Source organism: Onychomys torridus, chromosome 2 (genome assembly GCF_903995425.1).
Source record: "Onychomys torridus chromosome 2, mOncTor1.1, whole genome shotgun sequence".
In the NCBI taxonomy this organism is placed as follows: Eukaryota; Metazoa; Chordata; class Mammalia; order Rodentia; family Cricetidae; genus Onychomys; species Onychomys torridus.
Window position 1 is genome coordinate 21,529,621 of NC_050444.1, and position 19,544 is coordinate 21,549,164.

The following is a 19,544-nucleotide window of genomic DNA, read 5'->3' on the forward strand; positions in this document are numbered from 1 at the left end:
AGTGAAGGGACACTAGCCCACTGGACACAGGACTCTAGCAGACCTTGACCTTCTCCCCGGTTCCCTCTGCCTTGAGAAAAACCACCAGATTACATTCCTGGAGCTAGCTCCCAAGGTCTAGTCACTTGTTTGGACAATCCCTCCTCCTAAGGCTGACTTCCAAGGTCCAGCTATCAAAGTCTTGATAAACAGCAATCAAAAGCCCTCTTTGACTCACCTAATTAACATGCTCAATTAAAATTAAGCACCTCATCCTAACAGGGGGTTTCCCATTTTACCTTTATAAATTGTCATTTTCCTATGTCCCACATCTGTCTCCCTTCTGTTTGTCTCTCTGGGACAAATATCCCTGCCCCCTTTCCCTGATTCCCTTCCCCTTCTCCGTCTTCCTCTGTCTCCTGTCCTTTCCCCCTTATCCTTGCCCTCTATTCCTCTGGGGCAAATAAATTTCCCCTGTCATCTTGGCAAATAAAGTGCTGAGAACGTGGTCTTGAGGGTCCTAAGCCGATACTTTTCCTTTCCTTGGCAGAAATGCATGATTCTGCTGACAGGATCCCTTAGCACCTCCAGCACAGTTCTTGTACATTCAGACCTCCTGATGCCCAGTCTCATCCAACAGCAGCAGACTGGCAAATTCCTCCTCCCTTGCTGTCCTAAATATATCCCATGTTATCAGGTAAGCCATGGAGTATCCAGTGTCCCTGCTCTGTCTTCTGGGATTCAGGGGACTGCACCCCACCACAGCCTTCATTGGTTATGGTGGACTCCTTGGAGAGCCAATAGACACATTCTATTTAGCTTGGCTTGGTTGGAAGTTGTCCTTTCTCTTTTGAGGGTCACACTGCCAGAATCCAGTGCCCTTTCTTAAACCTCTGAAAATGCTGTCTGAGAGTTCCTGGATGGTCTTGCTCTTTGTGAAAGAGCTTGAGTGACAGGCCTCTCTCCTAGAGGTCTCTGTAGGGCTGTTCCAGACCAGAGAAAGCCCTAGGCTCTCAACCCTTGCCCAAGGACCCCAATAGCACAGAGAATCCATCTTCTCCATCCAGAGAGAAAAGTCCAACATGAACTCAAAATTACCAATACATCCTAACACTCAAAAATAGTCCTCATGCTCTCTGAAGAGCAAACCAACTGAAACCTTTATAATTCAAGGGGCATAGGGATCAAAAAAGGAAAATATAAACCCCCTTTTCTCTCTTGGAGACCTCTCAAGTCTCCATCTGTCCCTGGCTTCTGCCTCCTCTCTCTGAGAACTCCTATGTTTCTTCCTGTCTCCAACTGCACCTCTGCCTAAGTCTAATCGTAGTTCCAAACTTTCCCCTTCCACTCTCTGGTCATCCAAACTTCTGCAGCAGCTCTGCAGTAACACTGTGACTGGTAAACTGCCCTGCACTCTACCCAACCCCAACCCCAAAGCTTTCTGGCAGTCACAACAGCAGAATCCCGCCAGTCAGCTCATGACATGCTGCAACCAAGGGAAAGTCAGGCCCTCAAACTGGTTTAGTGCAATCTCAGCAGACCAAGCCTGCCACTTCTGCCATAGGTGTGCAGCCACTCTTACTCTCCCCCAGGTACCAGAGCCACAGGTCACACCCCTCAGGCCTCAGCTGTCCAACAGCTACAACTACAGGCCACACCACAGACCACAGCCCTCTCCCTTCCACACCACGGCCGTTGCTCTGATCTTTGTTGACAAAAACATTGCTGCCACTTAAAACTGCTAACAAACTGTTTTTCCTTCTGCCCTGAAACAGATTGCTATACTTTTCAGATTCCCTCTGCGAACCTCTATTTTTCTCTGAGTTTCACAGTGTCTTTTGCTGCGCTGCCCACTCCACTCTGCTGGGCCCAGCAGCTGGTCAGTCTCTCCAACTCTCCTTAACAACCAGTAACCCGAACAAACCCACCAGCCTCCCCCATGGCTGCTGCAGCCGCCGATGCCATCCCTGCCCATCCCCAGCTCCAGGTCACTGGCTCTCATGCCAGCCATCCTCCTCTGTCAGGGCCAGCCATCCTTCCCTCCTGCCACTTTCTCAGTTTAACCCTTTTCTGTCCTGAAACTCCTCCTGCAGCTTACACTAATACAGAGTCCCAAAAATCTCTTATATATTAACTCTGTTCTACACTCCCAAAACTTCTCTTCTACAAAATGTTATTTTTCTACCCTCTATTCTCCTCAAAATATCACCCACAGTGCAGCCCCCATCACTGCCATAGCTCCAGAACCATCTCAGCCCCATGATGCCCTACTCTGTCCTGAAACCAAATTCCCTGTATCAGCCACTGGCTCCTGCCACACTTGCTCTCCTGTGTCCCCTGTCAGCTCAGCCTCTGCAGTTAAACCTCTACAGCCACTGCCTCCTCTCTCCTCTCTTCCTGAAGCCAAATTCTCCATTTTTAATTACTTTATGATCCTTCTTATCTTACACCTCCCTCAGACAAGGCCCTGGCTACTTTCCCAACTTAATAACCCTTCCTGTCCTGATACTGCCTGTAGCTTAAATTCAGTCATACAAAACAAACTTGATACAGATTAAACTGCCTACAGCTTAAACTCAGACATATAAAACAAGCATGATAGAGAGACATGCCAGTTCCTGGCAGCACCCCTAATCTCCTCCAAAAAAGATGACGAGTCACTAAAGAACCCTCACATAGAGCTTGCTTTAAAGGTAACAAAGCTGGCTACTGGGTGAAAAAGTGCCCTTTACCTTGATTGCTGCCTTGACTCTGTCCAAACTGTCTACAAGCAGGACTGTAGACAAATTTCTAAATGGTCTTATTAAATAAAATACACAGAGCCAAACAGAGGGGTGAAAGCCTTAGAGATGAGGGAAATAGTGATAGCCACCAACCTTACCTCTCCTGCTCTGCAGCTACCAAAAGTGAGTTACTTCCTGTCTTAACCACACCTTTATTACCTTGCTGTTCTGCCCTCTCATTGGCTCTCACTTCTTCATCACTGCCTGTCTGTACTGACCTCCATGTCTCTATGGTTGGTACTGGGATATTTCATCAAAAATCCTCAAACCTCTCTTGCCTTCTGCCTCCTTGTCTAGTACATCCCTCTGTATGGGGTACTACCTCTCGTTCTCTATCTGCACATCATAAATCCCTCTCTATTAAACTAAAATACCCTTCTGCACACATCTTAAAATACCAATAGTCCCTTCCTTTAATCAGCCTTTGTTTCGACCTCAAATCCATCATTTCTATTCCTCACCCTACAATACTCCTATATTAACAGTCAAAAAACTTAAGAGAACTTTTCACCTCGTGCAGGACCTGTGCTCCAATAATGCTACTGTTGTCCCTGTACACCCTTTAGTCTCTAACCCTTAGGCTATCCTCTCCATTATTCCTGAGAAAACTGCTCACTTTTCAGTCCTAAATCTTTTTTTAAAAGATTTATTTATTTACTATGTATACAGCATGTTTGACTGCAGGCCAGAAGGGGGCATCAGATCTCATTACAGATGGTTGTGAGCCACCACGTGGTTGCTGGGAACTGAACTCTGGAAGAACACTTGCTCTTAACCTCTGAGCCATCTCTCCAGCCCCTCAGTCCTAAATCTTAAAGATGCTTTCTTCTCAATACTCTAGGGTGTCCACTCCCGTGTTTTTTGTTTTTTGTTTTTTTAAAGAAAATGGCCCCTAAGGGGAGGGGCACTGTTAGGAGGTGTGGCTTTTTGGAGGAAGTGTGTCACTGTGGACTTGAGCTTAGAGCACTCTTTTGCTCATGCTTCCCTCAGTGTGACTGTCAATCTGATTCCTGTTGCCTGCAAGATGTGGGACTCTCAGCTGTTCCTCCAGCACCACATCTTCCTGCATGGTACCATGTTCCCTACCATGATGATAATAGACTGAACCTCTGAGACTGTAAGCAAGATATCCCAATTAAATTTTTTTTTAATGGGAAATGCTATGGTCATGGTGTCTTTTCACAGCAATAGAACCCTAAGACAACTCTCAAGACTATTTTGCCTTCACTTGGACAGATCCTGATACTCAACAATCCTGACAACTGACCTGCACTGTCCTTCCCCAAGGATTCAGAGATAGTCCCCACTTTTTGGTCAGACATGTACTATAGACGTGGTCTGCCTTCCCCCATTTCCCTCAAGCCTGCTTCAGAATATAGATAACCTCCTTGTTTACAGTACTGACCTCTCTGCTAGCTAATCTGATACCACTTCACTTCAATTTCCTCAGCTCCAAGAGGTCTTACCTTCCAAAGCTCAACTCCCCTCTCCCAGGGCACCTATTTTAAGTTCTTTTTAAAGCCAACCCATAGATACCTCATTTTATATTTTTGGTTGTGAGCCTAGCCTTTAACAGCTGAGCCATCTCTCCAGCCCGACCTCATTTTAAACCTTCTTGCCCATCTCCATTCCTTATCTCTGCCCTCATGGCCAATTTCCTCTGCAGATGGGCCCCTGGATACCCAATCCTAGTAAACCCTTGATAACAAGCCACTACTGGACCTTTTCCTTCCTCCCATCCACAAATAATTCCTTAAGTTCAAAACATTCTCCTTTCTATTCTACATCTCTACCTCCCAGATCTATGCAAACATTTCCATCCTTACATTTCCAAAACACCTAAACACTTCTTAAAACTGTCCTTGGCCCTTTTTCACTTACCTCTCCAAAACTCTAGGTAACACCATCCATGACGGACCTTGTCTATGAGCTCTTGCCATAGGAAAACATAGAGCAGTTTCTCTGCTCATCTCTAAGCCTAACAAATCCTGGGATCCCCTCTCACAATCTATTGATCCCCTCACAATCTAATGATCCCCTCTCACAATCTATTGATCCCCTCTCACAATCTATTGATCCCCTCACAATCTAATGATCCCCTCTCACAATCTATTGATCCCCTCTCACAGTCTGTTCCTACCAAATCTCTCTCAACTACTAAATCTCTTCCACCCTCTCAGATTCCATCCCTCCAAAACTTCTCTTACCAAATTCATTACTCACTTTCTTACCTGTATCATGGTTCTTAAATGGTCTTATTAATTAAAAAAAATTCAGAGCCACACATTGGGGTGAATGCTGAAAGATCAGAGAAGCAGAACAAGCCATACTTCACCTCACCTCACCAACTTCTCAGCCGATCCTATTTCCTCAAACTGGAAGCCTCTGAGTCCTCATCCAAATGGATCTCAGATGAACTTCTCCTAAAAGCCTATAAGCTTAAAAAGCATCTAGTTCCTGGTCCTCATGCCTTATATACATTTCTGCTCCCTGCCATCACTTACTGGGATTAAAGGCATGTGTCTTTCCCAAACAAGACATGAGACCTCAAGTGCTGGAGATTAAAGGTGTGTGTCACCATGCCTGGCTCTATTTCCAAATGGATCTCTGCTTCCAGAATGCTAGGATTAAAGACATGTGCTACCACTGCCTAACCTCTATGTTTAATAGAGTGGCTGTTCTGTTCTCTGATCCCCAGATAAGTTTATTGGGATACACAATATAACAACCACACTTTTTCCTCCCCTCAATTCTTCCACACTTATCCTTTTGTCTCTATGTTGTGCCAACCCTCCACACTCCTGTCTCAAACTCTCAACAATCTCTTCCAACCTTTCCTCTCATACACTTGTCCCCTTGACCATTCAAGTCCCCTTTTGGGAACGAAAACCAAGTTCTCTCAACCTTTCCACACCAATCCTGTTACATACTATCCCTTCCACCATTTGACGAAAGCCTCCTAAACTATATTCTCCTTAACACAATCAGACCCTGCTTTGTTTGTTTGTTTGTTTTTTTGAGACAGGGTTTCTCTGTAGCTTTTTGGAGCCTGTCCTGGACTAGCTCTGTAGACCAGGCTGACCTCAAACTCATAGAGATCCACCTGCTGAGTGCTGGGATTACAGAAGTGCACCACCACCACCTGGCTCAGACCCTGCTTTTGAAAGGACCAAGCAGATGCCATAGCAGGCTGCTCAGTCTTCTCTCAGAGATCAGGCCTCAATTTCAGTTTCCTGAGACTTGAGCAAGCAGTTTCTAGGAGGGCTATGACATAGTTCTTGCAGTAGCTCCCTTTCTGCATGGACTCTGACTGTTCAAGGTTCAGCCAGTTGTTTACTGTCTGAGACCACTCACCAACTTAGAGCTATGTGCATGGGTCAATGTGAATATGTGAGGCCAGCCAGCCCCCATGGCAGCTCAAGGACAAAGCCTGGGACTTGTTCAGGCCTGCCCCCAAGATGATAACTATAACTCCAACCAGTAAATTCAAAGGTTACACACCCTCACCCAATTATATGATGCCAATACTTGTACCACTGTGCTTGCAGTTTTTCCCTTTAAAAACCCTTCACCCTGAGTCAGAGCTGTCCTCCTTCACCTGGCTAGCCAGTGAGTTAGATGTGGACCAAGCCCAGGCTTGTAATAAACCCCTGTATGTTTTGCATCCGATTTCAGCTCTGTGGTGGTGTTGCTTGGGGGTCTTGTAACATGGTCACAACACTTTTAGATAACAGTTCTTCCCTAATTTACCTTATACAGCCAATCTAAATTTTCCTGGCTCCTCTCAAGAACTTTCAAACAGACTCCAAACAAATACTCCTGTCAACAAACAGCCTAAGTTTTCCTACCTATTGCCTATTCCTAAGTGTGGGATCTTTCCCCCTTTCCCTGGGATCTCCACACTTTCCCTGGTCTTGGACTCCTCTTCCCAACTACCAGAACCATGGTTCTAACAGTTAAACATAACAGTTTCAAATGTACATCCAAGATAAAAACATTTTCTACATTCCTTAACTTTACCTTTTTCCCTAGTCTATCTGTCCCAACAGATTTCAAATCAACTATAGACTGCTCCAACAACTCCAGAGCCATCCCCAACTGTCTCCTAGGAATCTATATCCTGTCCAGCCTCACAAACTGCACTTGCCTAGCCTCAGCATCTGGTCCTGAAAAATCTGGACATAGACTGATACAGCCTGTTCTTCCCAGCCTAGACCAACAACCCAGCTTCCTTGGGTCCCCTAAAACAATGCCCCAGTGTTAGCAGGAATCAGCCAGAGAGAATGACACACACTTACCCAACATCCAGCCACCCAATAACAAAACAGAATAGTGGGGATAAAGGGACACTATCCCACTTGAGCATGTGTACTCGCTTGCCTTGGCCTTCTCCTCAATTCCCTCTACCTTACTGAAAACTATCAGATTACATTCCTAAAGCTATTCCCTCAGAGTCAATTCCTTTATTTAACAACTTCTTCCTCCTGAGGGTAACTATCATTGTCCAGCTATCAAAGTATTGAAATCCAGCAATCAGAAGCCCCATTTGACTCATCTAATTAACATTCTCAATTAAAATTAAGCATCTCATACTAACATGGGGTTTCCTATTTTACCTTTATAAAATGCCATTTTTCTATGTACCACATCTGTCTCTCCTCTATCCAGAGGTAGTTGTTTGACCCTCTATAACAAGTATCTCTGCCTCATATCCCTGGTTCCTTTCTCCTTCTCCCTCTTCTTCTGTCTCCTGTCTTTGCCCCTTATCCCTGATGCCTGTCCTTCTGGGGTAAATAAATCTCCTTTGTGCTGAGGACTTTGTCTGAGATCTTGATCTTGGGGGTCCTGAGCCCATACTTTTTTTTCACACAAGAGTGGCCCAAAGGCAAGCCCAGAGGCAAGCTTACCTGTGAGTTCCAACAGCAGGGTCAACACCAGGACACTCTGAGGAGTGTGAAGCCAGAAGCCAAGGTCAACCATGTTGAGAACTAAGGAGCTTGCTCAGCCCAGTGTCTGTGCTTGTTAGATCCCAGGTTATGATCTGCAAATAAAAGAGGAGCTGCGTCTTATTCTGTATAAAGGATGGTACTGTGTTATGAAACAGGAACCATGCTGGTTATTTTGAAATAGATACACAACATTGCAGGCAGCTTTAAAGGAGCAGTTATTTATCATGCATTTTTAGAGGAACTCGGATATGCTTAGGAAAAATATTCCTTTCGCTTTTTCTGTTACCTATTCTAGATCCACTTGGTCTCAGATATCTTGTCTTAGTAACTCGTCAATTAGAATCTAGGACAAATGGTTATTTTCTTTCCATTTCGGTTTTTCAAGCAAGGTTTTTCTGTGTAGCCCTGGATGTCCTGGGACTCACTCTGTAAATAAGTCTGGCCTCAAACTCAGAGATCACTAGCCTTTGCGTCCTGAATGCTGGGATTAAAGGTATGCACTACCACTATCCTACCAAAAAGATGCTAAACACCTAAATTTATAATCCTAGATGCTGTTGATTTGCAACCTATAACTTCTTCATTCCATGTTTCAGCTCTTACAAAACAATCAAGTATTGGCCTATAGTAATGTCAACATGTTGACCAAAATGATATTTTGAAGAAGAAAAATGGTAGTCTATTGTACCTTGACATAGAGATGTAGGTTTATTTTTTTCAAGAAGCAACTCCTGAAGACTGGGAGGGTATTGATGTGCAGGAGATGCACATGAGATCCAGAGACATGAAATTTCAGGAAAGATCTGAAGGGATAACTGGTGAAGAAATATTAGATGATATTTCACTGCAGCTTCATGTTAAGCAGATCTAGAATAATGGCAGAACTGCCCAAAGACAGGACCAGCATCTTAAGCAAGAAATTATTCCCTCATTTCAGGAAGTGTACAGGCAAATGTAGGTGGGTTATTCTGTCACTGTGCTTTAGATATATAAGCTTTCTTTTTATTCTGATATCAACCACATCTGTGTTTTTTTTTTTTTCATTTGTATTTTAAACATATTTAGTGCAGGTATTTATAGTCTGGAGCTATGATCTTGATGTACAAAAATTATCTGCTATTAACTCCAACTGCCACTCCTCTCTTCATCCCACACCTTTGGTAGACTTTCACCCCATCAGAGGCCAGGTCAGCTTCCTGCAAACCAGGTAATCCACTCCTCCATTCCTGCCCATGCCCTGCATATATATGTACACTCAAAATAACCCCAAGTTCTCCTCCTGTCCTTGTCACCTTATCCTGACCCAAACCCCTGTTGGGAGCCTCATACTCCACTAGACACCAGGCCAGCATTCTGAGGCCCCTACTTCACCTATGCTCCTCCAACACAACTCCAAATGCCCTTCCTCTCCTTACCACCAGATGCTAGCACACACCTCTGGCAGAAGCCTTCTACCCCAACAGAGACCAGGCTAATGTCCTGAACCCCAGAGGTCCACTGACCATATCAGAGGCCATGAACATAGCCAGAACACTTGCCCCAAATTTGGGCAGCAATCCCCTAGTGGACCAGGGGCTATCCAGGACATCAGAAGTCCAGCTCCTGAAATGGGTAGAGAACTTCTACTCAACCACAGGCCATGGCAGCAAGAAGAACAAACAGAAAACAATCTTAAATAATGTCAAGAGAACCAAGAAAAGCAAACAAAGAGTTGATAGAAACAAAACTATTCAAGACAGGAAAATGGAAATAGAAGCAATAAAGAAAACACAAACTGAGGGAATTCTGGAAGTGGAAAAATCTAGGAAAGTGAATATGAACTGTAGATGCAAACATCACCAACAGAATACACGGGATGGAAGAGATAATCTTGGTGTTGAGGACATGATAGAAGAAATAGATACATCAAAGAAAACATTAAATCTTAGCCAGGCGGCAGTGGCACACGCCTGTAATCCCAGCACTCGGGAGGCAGAGGCAGGTGGATGTCTGCGAGTTCAAGGCCAGCCTGGTCTACAAAGCAAGTTCCAGGACAGCCTCCAAAGCTACAGAGAAACCCTGTCTCAAAAAACCACATACACACACACACACACACACACACACACACACACACACACACACAAAAAAAAAAAAATCTAAAAATTTCCTGACACAAAACATCCAGGAAATCTCAGACACCATGAAAAGGTGAAATTTAAGAAAAATAGGAATAAAAGAAGATTCCCAGTTAAAAAACCCAGAAAAAAAAATTTTTGAGCTGAGGATCAAACCCAGAAAATATTTTTTGAGCAAAAATCATAGAAGAAAATATTCTGACATAAAGAATGGCATATTTTTAAAGGTACAAGAAGCTTACAGAACACAAGATAGATTGGCCCAGAAAAGAAAGATCCCTCATGTAATAATCAAAACACCAAACACACAGAACAAAGAGAGAATTTTAAAAGCTGCAAAGGAAAAAGGACAAATAACATATACATACCTATTAGACATATGTGCTGTAAACTCTAAGAGACTACAGATGTCAGCAAAACTTTTAATCTTTTAATCACCATAGATGAAGAAAAGTTATTCATGATAAAGTCAAATTTAAAAAATGTCTATCCATAAATCCAGCCATATAGAAGGCAGTAGAAGGAAAATTCAAACTCCAGGAAGTTAACTACACACACAAAAACACAGACAATAAATAATCTCACACCTGAATAACCCAAAGAAGGAATACATACATACACACACACACCCCCACCCCCACCCACCCACACACACACACCACAGCCATCATAAACTACTACAAAAATTGACAATTATTAATCATTGATATCTCTCAATATCAATGGACACAATTCCCCAATAAAAAGACACAGACTAACAGAATGGATGGGAAAACAAGGTTTTCCATTAAAAAAATAATAAAAATAAAAGCTTCAACATCAAAGATAGACAATACTTCAGAGTAAATGGTTGGACAATGATTTTCCATGCAAATGGTTCCTAGAATCAAGCTGATATAGCTATTCTAATATCTAACAAAATAGATTGCAAACCAAAATTAATCAAAAGAGATGGGAAAAGACACCTCATACTTATCAAAGGCAAAATCCAAAAAGATGACATCTCAATTCTTAACATTTATGCCTAACAAAAGAGCATAAATTTCTTTTGTAAAGGAAAAACTGCTAAAAGTTAAATCACACATTGAACCTCAAAAATTAATAGTGGGAGACTTAAATACCCAACTCTCACCAATTAACAGATCACCTAAACAAAAATTAAAGGGAAAAATACTGGAGCTAACAGACATTATGAGTTGAATGGACACGACAGATATCTACAGAACATTTCACCCAAACACGGAACCTCAAGGAACATTTTCCAAAATTGGCCAAATACACAGTCACAAAGAAAGCCTCAGTAAATACAAGAAAATTGAAATAACTCCTGCATCCTATCAGATCACCATGGATTAAAGAGGTATTTTAACAAGAACAGAAACAAAAGAAAGCCTAGAAAATCATGGAAAGTGAACAATTCTCTTCTGAATTACCACTGAGTAAAAGGAGAAATAAAGAGATTAAACACTTCCAGAATTCAAGAAAAATGAATGCATAAGGTCCCCAAACTTGTGGAACACAATGAAAATAATGCTAAGAGAAATGTTCATAGCACTTAGTGTACAGCACACATGAAAGCTCTAGAACAAACAGAAACAAACACACATGAGGAGTTGAAGGCAAGAAATAAACTCAGGGCAGAAATCAATAAAATAGAAACAAAGAATACCATACAAAGAATGAATGAAAGAAAGAGTTGGTTCTTTGAGAAAATCAACAAGATAGACAAATCCTTATCCAAACTAAGGTGGAGAGTGAATATACAAATGAACAAAATCAAAAACAAAAAGGGGAACACAATGAAAAACAAAACAAGAGACATTGGGGAAATCCAAAGAATCATTAGATTTCACCTTCCTACACTTCACAAAATTGGAAAATCTAAAAGAACTGGACAGATTTCGTGATAGACAATACTTACCAAATTTAAATCAAGATGAGAAAAACAATTTAAGTAGACCTACCCTAAGAAAATAGAAGTGGTCTTTAAAAGTCTCCCAACAGGGAAAAGAAAAAGCCCAGGGCCAGGCTGTTTTAGCACAGAATTATATCAGACTTTCAAAGAAAACCTAATACCAATACTCCTCAAATAATTCCACAAAATAGAACCGGAAGGAACATTGTTGATTTAATCTTATGTGGCCACAGTCACCATGGTACCCAAACCATATCAAGATGTAATAAAGAAAATTACAGCCAATTTCCCTCATGAACATAGATGCAGAAATGCTCAATAAAATTGTATCCAAGAATAGATTTAAAGAAAGCTTAGGGGAGCAGGAGATCCCAGCTGGATCAAGAACAGAAAGGGAGAACGAGGAATAACAGACCATGATAAATGAAGACCACATGAGAACAGGAATAGGCAGAGTGCTGGAGAGGTCCCCAGAAATCCACAATGATATATCCTCTGTAGACTGCTGGCAGTGGTCAAGGGAGGGCCTGATCTGACCTAGTCTGGTGATCAGATGACTAAACACCCTAGCAGTCATCTTGGAACTCTCATCCAATAACTGATGGAAGTGGATGCATAGATCCTCAGCCAAGCCCCAGATGGAGCTCCAGGTGTCCAACTGTCAAGAAGGAGAAGTGACTGCCAGAGCCTGAATTGTTGAATCCAAGACTGCAAAAAGCACAGGGACAAATAGCCAATCGAATGGAAGCACATGAATTATGAACCAAAGGCTGTGGAGCCCCCAGCTAGATCAGGCCCTCTGGACAAGTGAGACAATTGAATAGCTTGATCTGTTTGGGAGGCATGCAGGCTGTGGGACCTGGAACTGTCCTTGGTTCATGAGCTGGCTGTTTGGAACCTTGGGTTTACACAGGGACATATGCTCAGCCTGGAAGGAGGGGGCTATGTAGTGGATAGCCATCCCAGCATTGGAAGTTCCAACCCCCATTGAGGCTTCGGTAATGGTCATGCCCACAAGGCAGGGCGGAGGAGGAAGAGGAAGACCAAGGATCCAGAGGAGGTCTCTCTCTTGGTTCCGGGACCCAGAAAACACCGCCGGACTGCGCTATACCTTTGCCAGACCCTGCAACCTACCACTTCATTTGTAAGTTACCCCACAAAATAAACCTCCCTTTTAACTATGTGGAGTGGCCTTAATAATTTCACCAATATCTGGCGCTCACGTGGGGCAAATTCCAAAGGCCTAGGTGGCTCCCTCTCTCAGCCTCCTCCCCGGCTGGCCGGTACCTAAACCCGCCTGCAAAGTTCCATTTAACCAGGGGACGCCTACAGGGTTCCATTACCAAAAAAGGGAGCAGCCAGTCCGGTCTCAGTTCCCTAGATTATCCCCCAGACCAGTGAAAACCCGCTGTGAGTGAGGCGTTCCCACTCCTCCCTGAGTGCCGGCTCCCCGCCATGTTGGCTCCTCCCTTCAGCTGCTGCCAGCCATTGTCGCCAGCAGGCCTTGCTTTGGGGCTATACCAACGCCTCCTGCTGGCTGAAAAGTGCTACTGCACCCCCAAAACCTCAGAAAGGTAAGCTTCTTTCAAGTAAAAGTACTTGATAATTTTACACCTTAAAACTGACTAACAAATTTTGAGTAATTCTTGTAATATGGCTGACAACATTACCTCACAAGAATTTAAAAACCTTTTTGCCTGTATGATGAATGACATTTTCCTGGAAATATACGACCTCCCTAAGACATATCTGGCCTGTACCATGTTGACATTCATTGTAATAATTCACACAGTGCTCAAACGCTGGTTTAATAATAAGAACAAAGATGAGTCATTATTGGGACTGATACAGGTTTTAAAAGATAGCAATGAAGGCTTACAGAAAAAAAAAAAATCTCTTTCTGGAATCTGCTAACCAGAATTTACAGGCTTTAAAAGTTAGCAATGAAGGCTTACAGAAAAAGATTCTGTCTGTGGAATCTGCTGACCAGAACTTACATAAAAAGATTCTCTTTCTGGAATCTGCTAACCAGAATTTACAGGCTTTAAAAGTTAGCAATGAAGGCTTACAGAAAAAGATTCTGTCTGTGGAATCTGCTGACCAGAACTTACATAAAAAGATTCTCTTTCTGGAATCTGCTAATCAGGAATTACAGGTTTTAAAAGATAGCAATGAAGGCTTACATAAAAAGATTCTCTCTCTGGAATCTGCTAACCAGAATTTACAAAACAAGCTTGTACCCAAAATTGCTTTTATTGATAATAAATATGAGTGTTTAATGGATAGTACACTAACTCTCCAGAGTGAAGTTGTAGCTACTCAGACAATATATAAGGAAGAAAAATTATCATTATTGATAAGATAAGGTCCGTAGAATCATGTGTTTCAGAAGAACATAAAAACTTCCATGATTCCATGAAAAATCTGGAATCCCTTACAAGAGAGGAGGTTTACTCCCTGGAACAGACCCTAGGTACTTGTTTACAAGCCCTGGAGGAAACTCTCAATAAACATGACAAGGGACCTAATAAGCAGAAGGGCAAGACCATACAGGTTGTAACATCTCCACATGGCTCTCATACAATGGCTTATCCTGTTATCATCCATGAGAAGCCAGCAGTTGACTCACACCCGAGCCATATACGACATATACATTATAACCAATTTCAACAAGGGACTTTAAAAATATAAAGGAAGCAGTAGTTACATATGGGATACACACCACATATGTAAAACAGATGTTAAATTCGTGGTCTACCTCACATAGAATCAGTCTAGATGACTGGCATCAGTTAATTTCAGCTGTTCTAGAATATAGCCAACAGTTACAGTGGAAAAGCTGGTTCAGAGAAGAGGCAAGAAATTTAGAACAACAAGGTAAACTCAGAGGTTTTGAGATCTCCCAAGATCAAATACTTGGTGAGGGATGTTTCACTGACAGGAATGTACAAGCCATTTATGATGAGCATACAATATCCCTATGCCGTACAGCAGCTCTAAATGCTTGGGAAAAAATTCCAGAAACTGGAAAAGCAACTGAGGTATACACAAAGATATTTCAGGGACCACATGAACCCTTCACTGATTTTTTACAAAGGCTGAACACAGCTATAACAAAAGCTGTGTCAGATAAAGAATTAAAAAAAGTATTAACTGAGTCCTTGCCATTCAACAATGCTAATGCAGAATGCAAAAGAATACTTACATCATAAAAGGTCAGATCAGCTCCTTTGGAAGAATGGATTCAGTATACTAATGGTGTTGAGTCTCTTAACTACAGTAATGAGGCTTGGATAGGAGAGACAAATCCCAGAGGTAAAAGAAGGCCCTGTGGTACCAAAGTTTGAAATGCGGTACACCAGGACATATAAGAAAAACTGTACATGGGGTAATCCTAGAAGTAATACTCCTTCTAGGAATAGCCTAAACAGAAGACCCCAACCACCGCCTGGATTATGTAGAGGATGTGGCAAAGGCCGACATTGGATCAGTGAGTGCAGATCAAAAATAGATATACGAGGCAACCCTTTACTGGCGGGAAATGCCTCAGGGGGCCTCTTGCAGGCCCCCAAATCAAATGTGGTAAGAACATTCCCAGCCACTGTGGAAGACATTCCTCTCCAGGACAACTGAATGAACCAATGCCTAATGTAAAAATCGATACTGCAATGGATTATAAAACAGCTCTGATAGATGAATCACAGTTTACAAGGAACACAATAAAACAAATATTTTGGCAGACTTCCATAAATGAACAAAGACCAAAGCTTAGAATTCGAATTAATGGCTAGGTTCTGGAGGGCCTGGTAGACAAAAGTGTGGATGTGACTATAATTACACGAAAATCATGGTATCCAAATTGGCATCTTCAAGAGATAGATGTCCAACTTTTAGGAATTGGCACCCTATCTCAGATAAAACAGATTTCGAGATGGGTTGAATGCATAGGGCCAGAAGGACAGAGAGGAAGTCTGAAGCCATATGTAGCAAATGTAGCAGTAAATCTATGGGGCCGAGATCTGTTACAACAGTGGAATACCCAGATTAAAATTCCTACACTCTCAGAAAAGGAATACAGGCCAATGCATGTTTCTAGGAATAATATCGTAACATGCTATAAAAAACAGTCACCAACCATTCAGGCTGTACACAAACAGAGCACAACTGCTGTTAAACTCTCAGAAGTCCCAACTGCCTTACCTTTAAAATGGCTAACTAATAAACCTGTCTGGGTTGGACAGTGGCCTTTGACAAAAGAGAAGCTACAAGCTTTAGAACAGCTGGTTCAAGAGCAGTTAAATGCTCAACACATTGAAGAATCTACCAGCCCTTGGAATTCTCCTATATTTGTTATTTAAAAAAAGTCTGGTAATTGGAGAATGCTGACAGATCTGAGAGCTATTAATAAAGTAATTCAGCCAATGGGCTCCCTACAGACTGGGATGCCCTTGCCCTCTCTGCTACCCAAAGAATGGCCTATAATAGTTATTGACTTAAAAGACTGTTTCTTTACCATACCATTACAAGAAAATGATAGAGAAAAATTTGCCTTCACAGTTCCTAATTATAGCAATTCTCAGCCAGTCAAGAGAAATCAATGGAAGGTCCTCCCTCAGGGAATGTTAAACAGCCCTATCTTGTGCCAATACTTTGTGCAAACACCATTGGAGATAATTCATGTAAAGTTTCCATGATCCATAATTTATCACTATATGGATGATATCCTATTAGCTGATCCAAAGTTAGACACATTAGAAAGCATGTTTGAAGAAGTAAAAAAAAGTTTTGCCTCGCTGGGGACTGCAAATTGCTCCTGAAAAAATACAAAGAGGAGAGTCTATTAATTACTTAGGATATAAGATAGAGTTACAAAACATTAGACCCCAAAAGGTACAACTGAGGAGAGATCGATTGAAGACTCTTAATGATTTTCAAAAGTTGTTAGGAAGCATTTCCAACTTATTGGGTATCATGGGAATACCCAAAGATGGACTACAAAATTTGGCTAATACTCTAGAAGGGGACAAAAAATTAAATAGTCCAAGAGAATTATCAGCCGAAGCTGACAAGGAATTGGCTCTAGTAGAAGAGACAATTCGAGAAGCACATGTGGATCATGTGGATCCAGAACTTAAATGCATTCTTGTCAAATTCCCCTCCAGACATTCCCCCACAGGTATTTTGATGCAGAGGGAAGATATTATATTGGAATGGGTATTCCTACCATGTAAACCAAATAAGAACTTAAAGACTTATATACAAAAGATCTCTGATTTGATTCAAAAGGTAAATTAAGACTTCGTCAGTTGACAGGAATGGACCCAGCAGAAATTTTAGTACCTTTAACTAATGAGGAAATTTCATCACTATGGAAAAATAATGAATACTGGCAGAGAGCCTGCAGTAACTTTTCGGAGAGATTAACAACCATTATCCCAAAAGCAAGAGATAGAATTCATAAAGAAGACTGAATGGGTCCTTCCTCACATTGTACAACACAAGCCAATTTCTGGAGTCCTCACATTCTATACTGATGCAAATAAATCAGGGAAAGCAGGATACAAATCAGGAGACTTAAGTAAAGTGGTACAAAGTCCATAAAGCTCTGTACAAAAGGCAGAACTGTATGCCATTCTTATGGTACTGATGGACTTCACAGAACCCCTCAATATAGTCACTGACTCTCAATATGCAGAGAGAGTTGTTTTACACGTTGAAACTGTGGAATTTATTCCTGATAATACAGAATTAACTTCATCATCCATACAATTGTGGGAAATCATCAGAAAAAGGGAACATCCTATATATGTAACACATATCAGATCCCATACAGGTCTGCCAGAACCTCTAGCACAAGGTAATGATGAGATTGATCAGTTACTAATAGGTAATGTGCTAGAAGCCTCAGAATTTCATAAAAAACACCATGTAAATAGCAAAGGTTTGAAGAAGGATTTCTCCATTACTTGGCAACAAGCTAAGGATATTGTGAAAAAATGTCCTACTTGTTCCTTCTATAACCAAACTCCATTACCTGAAGGAAGCAATCCAAAAGGTATACAAAGAAATGAAATTTGGCAGATGGATGTGTTTCATTTTGCAGAATTTGGACGATTAAAGTATGTACACCATACCATTGACACCTATTCAGGATTTCAGTGGGCAACTCCTATGAGTTCTGAAAAGGCTGATTCTATGATTACACACCTATTAGAAGTTATAGCCATCATGGGAATTCATGTACAAATTAAGACAGACAATGCCCCAGCATATGTCTCCAATAAAATGAGACAGTTCTTTGCTTATTACAATATAAAGCATGTTACAGGTATACCACACAATCCCACAGGCCAAGCATTCATAGGAAGATCCAATAGAACTTTAAAGGATATGCTAAATAAACAGCAACAGGTAACAATGACTCCTAGAAATAGATTGCATAGTGCTTTATTAACCTTGAATTTTCTCAATGCTGATGAGAAAGGAACAACAGCTGCGGAGAGACATTGAATGGCAGACAAAACTCCTGAGCAAAACCAACCAGTTTATTTCAAAGATGTGTTGACCTCAGAATGGAAACCTGGATATGTCCTACGTTGGGGAAGGGGTTTTGCTTTTGTTTCCACAGGAGAAGAAAAGCTATGGATACCAACAAAATTAATAAAAATTCGATTTGAACAGGAGAAACCCCTTGATGAGGAGAAGTAAAAGATCATCCACCAATGTGACATCTCTTCAGGTTGTAAGGAAAATTTAACAATCAAAGGTTGGGGTAGGGTTCTGTTTTTGTCTTTCCAGGATAATGGAAATACCCATCTTCCAGATATTTTGGATATCTGGATGTTTACAGCAGTAAGAAAGAATCTATTGGTGCCAATCTACACAGGGTAAGATATCACTGTCTAACATCTATATCTCTATCAATCTAGAATAGTTGTGGTTCCAATTTAATTATAAACCAAGCTGGCTTTTGAGATGGAATTGGCTCACTCCTTCTCTAAACCCAAGCATATTGATAAAAGAAAGGGTTGAGAGATTCTTCAGTCCCATAACAGAAGAGCCCTCTGGTGTGAGACAAAAGGAAACCAATTATAAGGGACCATTATCTTCAAGCTTCTAATTCTGTCCATGCTTACTCTTGATTTCTTGGAATCCTTTCTTACATGTCAAGACATCTTTAAATCCAAACCTTCCATTCTGATAAAAAATAAGTTTTTTCCAATAGCTATTTCTGAAGTCTCCAGAAGGAAGATGCGGCCCCAACAACAACAATTCTACCAAATCCAGAATGATGCAATGTTAATCATCATAATACTACACTTCTTGCCAGAATTTCAGATAATCTTACCCATTACTCTGAGAGTTGCTGCAGAATCTACAGTTAGTCTAACTGAGATTTAACTATCTGATCACAATACCCAACAGAGATACCATTGCCCCCTAAACAGCAGGAAGCAATTCTAAGAAAACGACACCCCTTATCCCTAAGGTTTCATATTTCTCAGGTTTATGGATAATAGTTCTAGGGTTAGGGGTGGAAGAAACTGTTAAACTCAGTACTCTCCTTAAGGAAAGAAAATATGTCTCAAAAAAAAAGGGAAAAGAAAAAATGGAATGGATAGGTATAAGATATTATGGTATGCTATCATATACATTAGTAAACAAATTTAGTAATATAGCAGCCTTTGCACTGTTATGAATTCTTATATGTTGATACAAATATAAACTTTTTACATTCCTATTTAAGATAATTTGTATATTGATACAAATACAGAACTATGTTATATTGTACACATATTTTTAT

At 41.3% G+C, this 19,544-nt stretch overlaps 1 protein-coding gene across 2 annotated transcripts in view; it reads right to left on the reverse strand.

Annotated features, from left to right (window-relative positions):
- LOC118578702 (signal-regulatory protein beta-1-like) overlaps positions 1-19,544 on the reverse strand; it is a 52,036-nt gene that overhangs the window by 22,522 nt on the left and 9,970 nt on the right. For both annotated transcript variants that reach the window (XM_036179868.1, XM_036179867.1), the window contains exon 2: positions 7,670-7,803. In XM_036179868.1, the coding sequence (XP_036035761.1) occupies positions 7,670-7,742 (73 nt within the window). In that variant the 5' untranslated portion in view covers positions 7,743-7,803. The remainder of the gene's footprint in view (positions 1-7,669; positions 7,804-19,544) is intronic.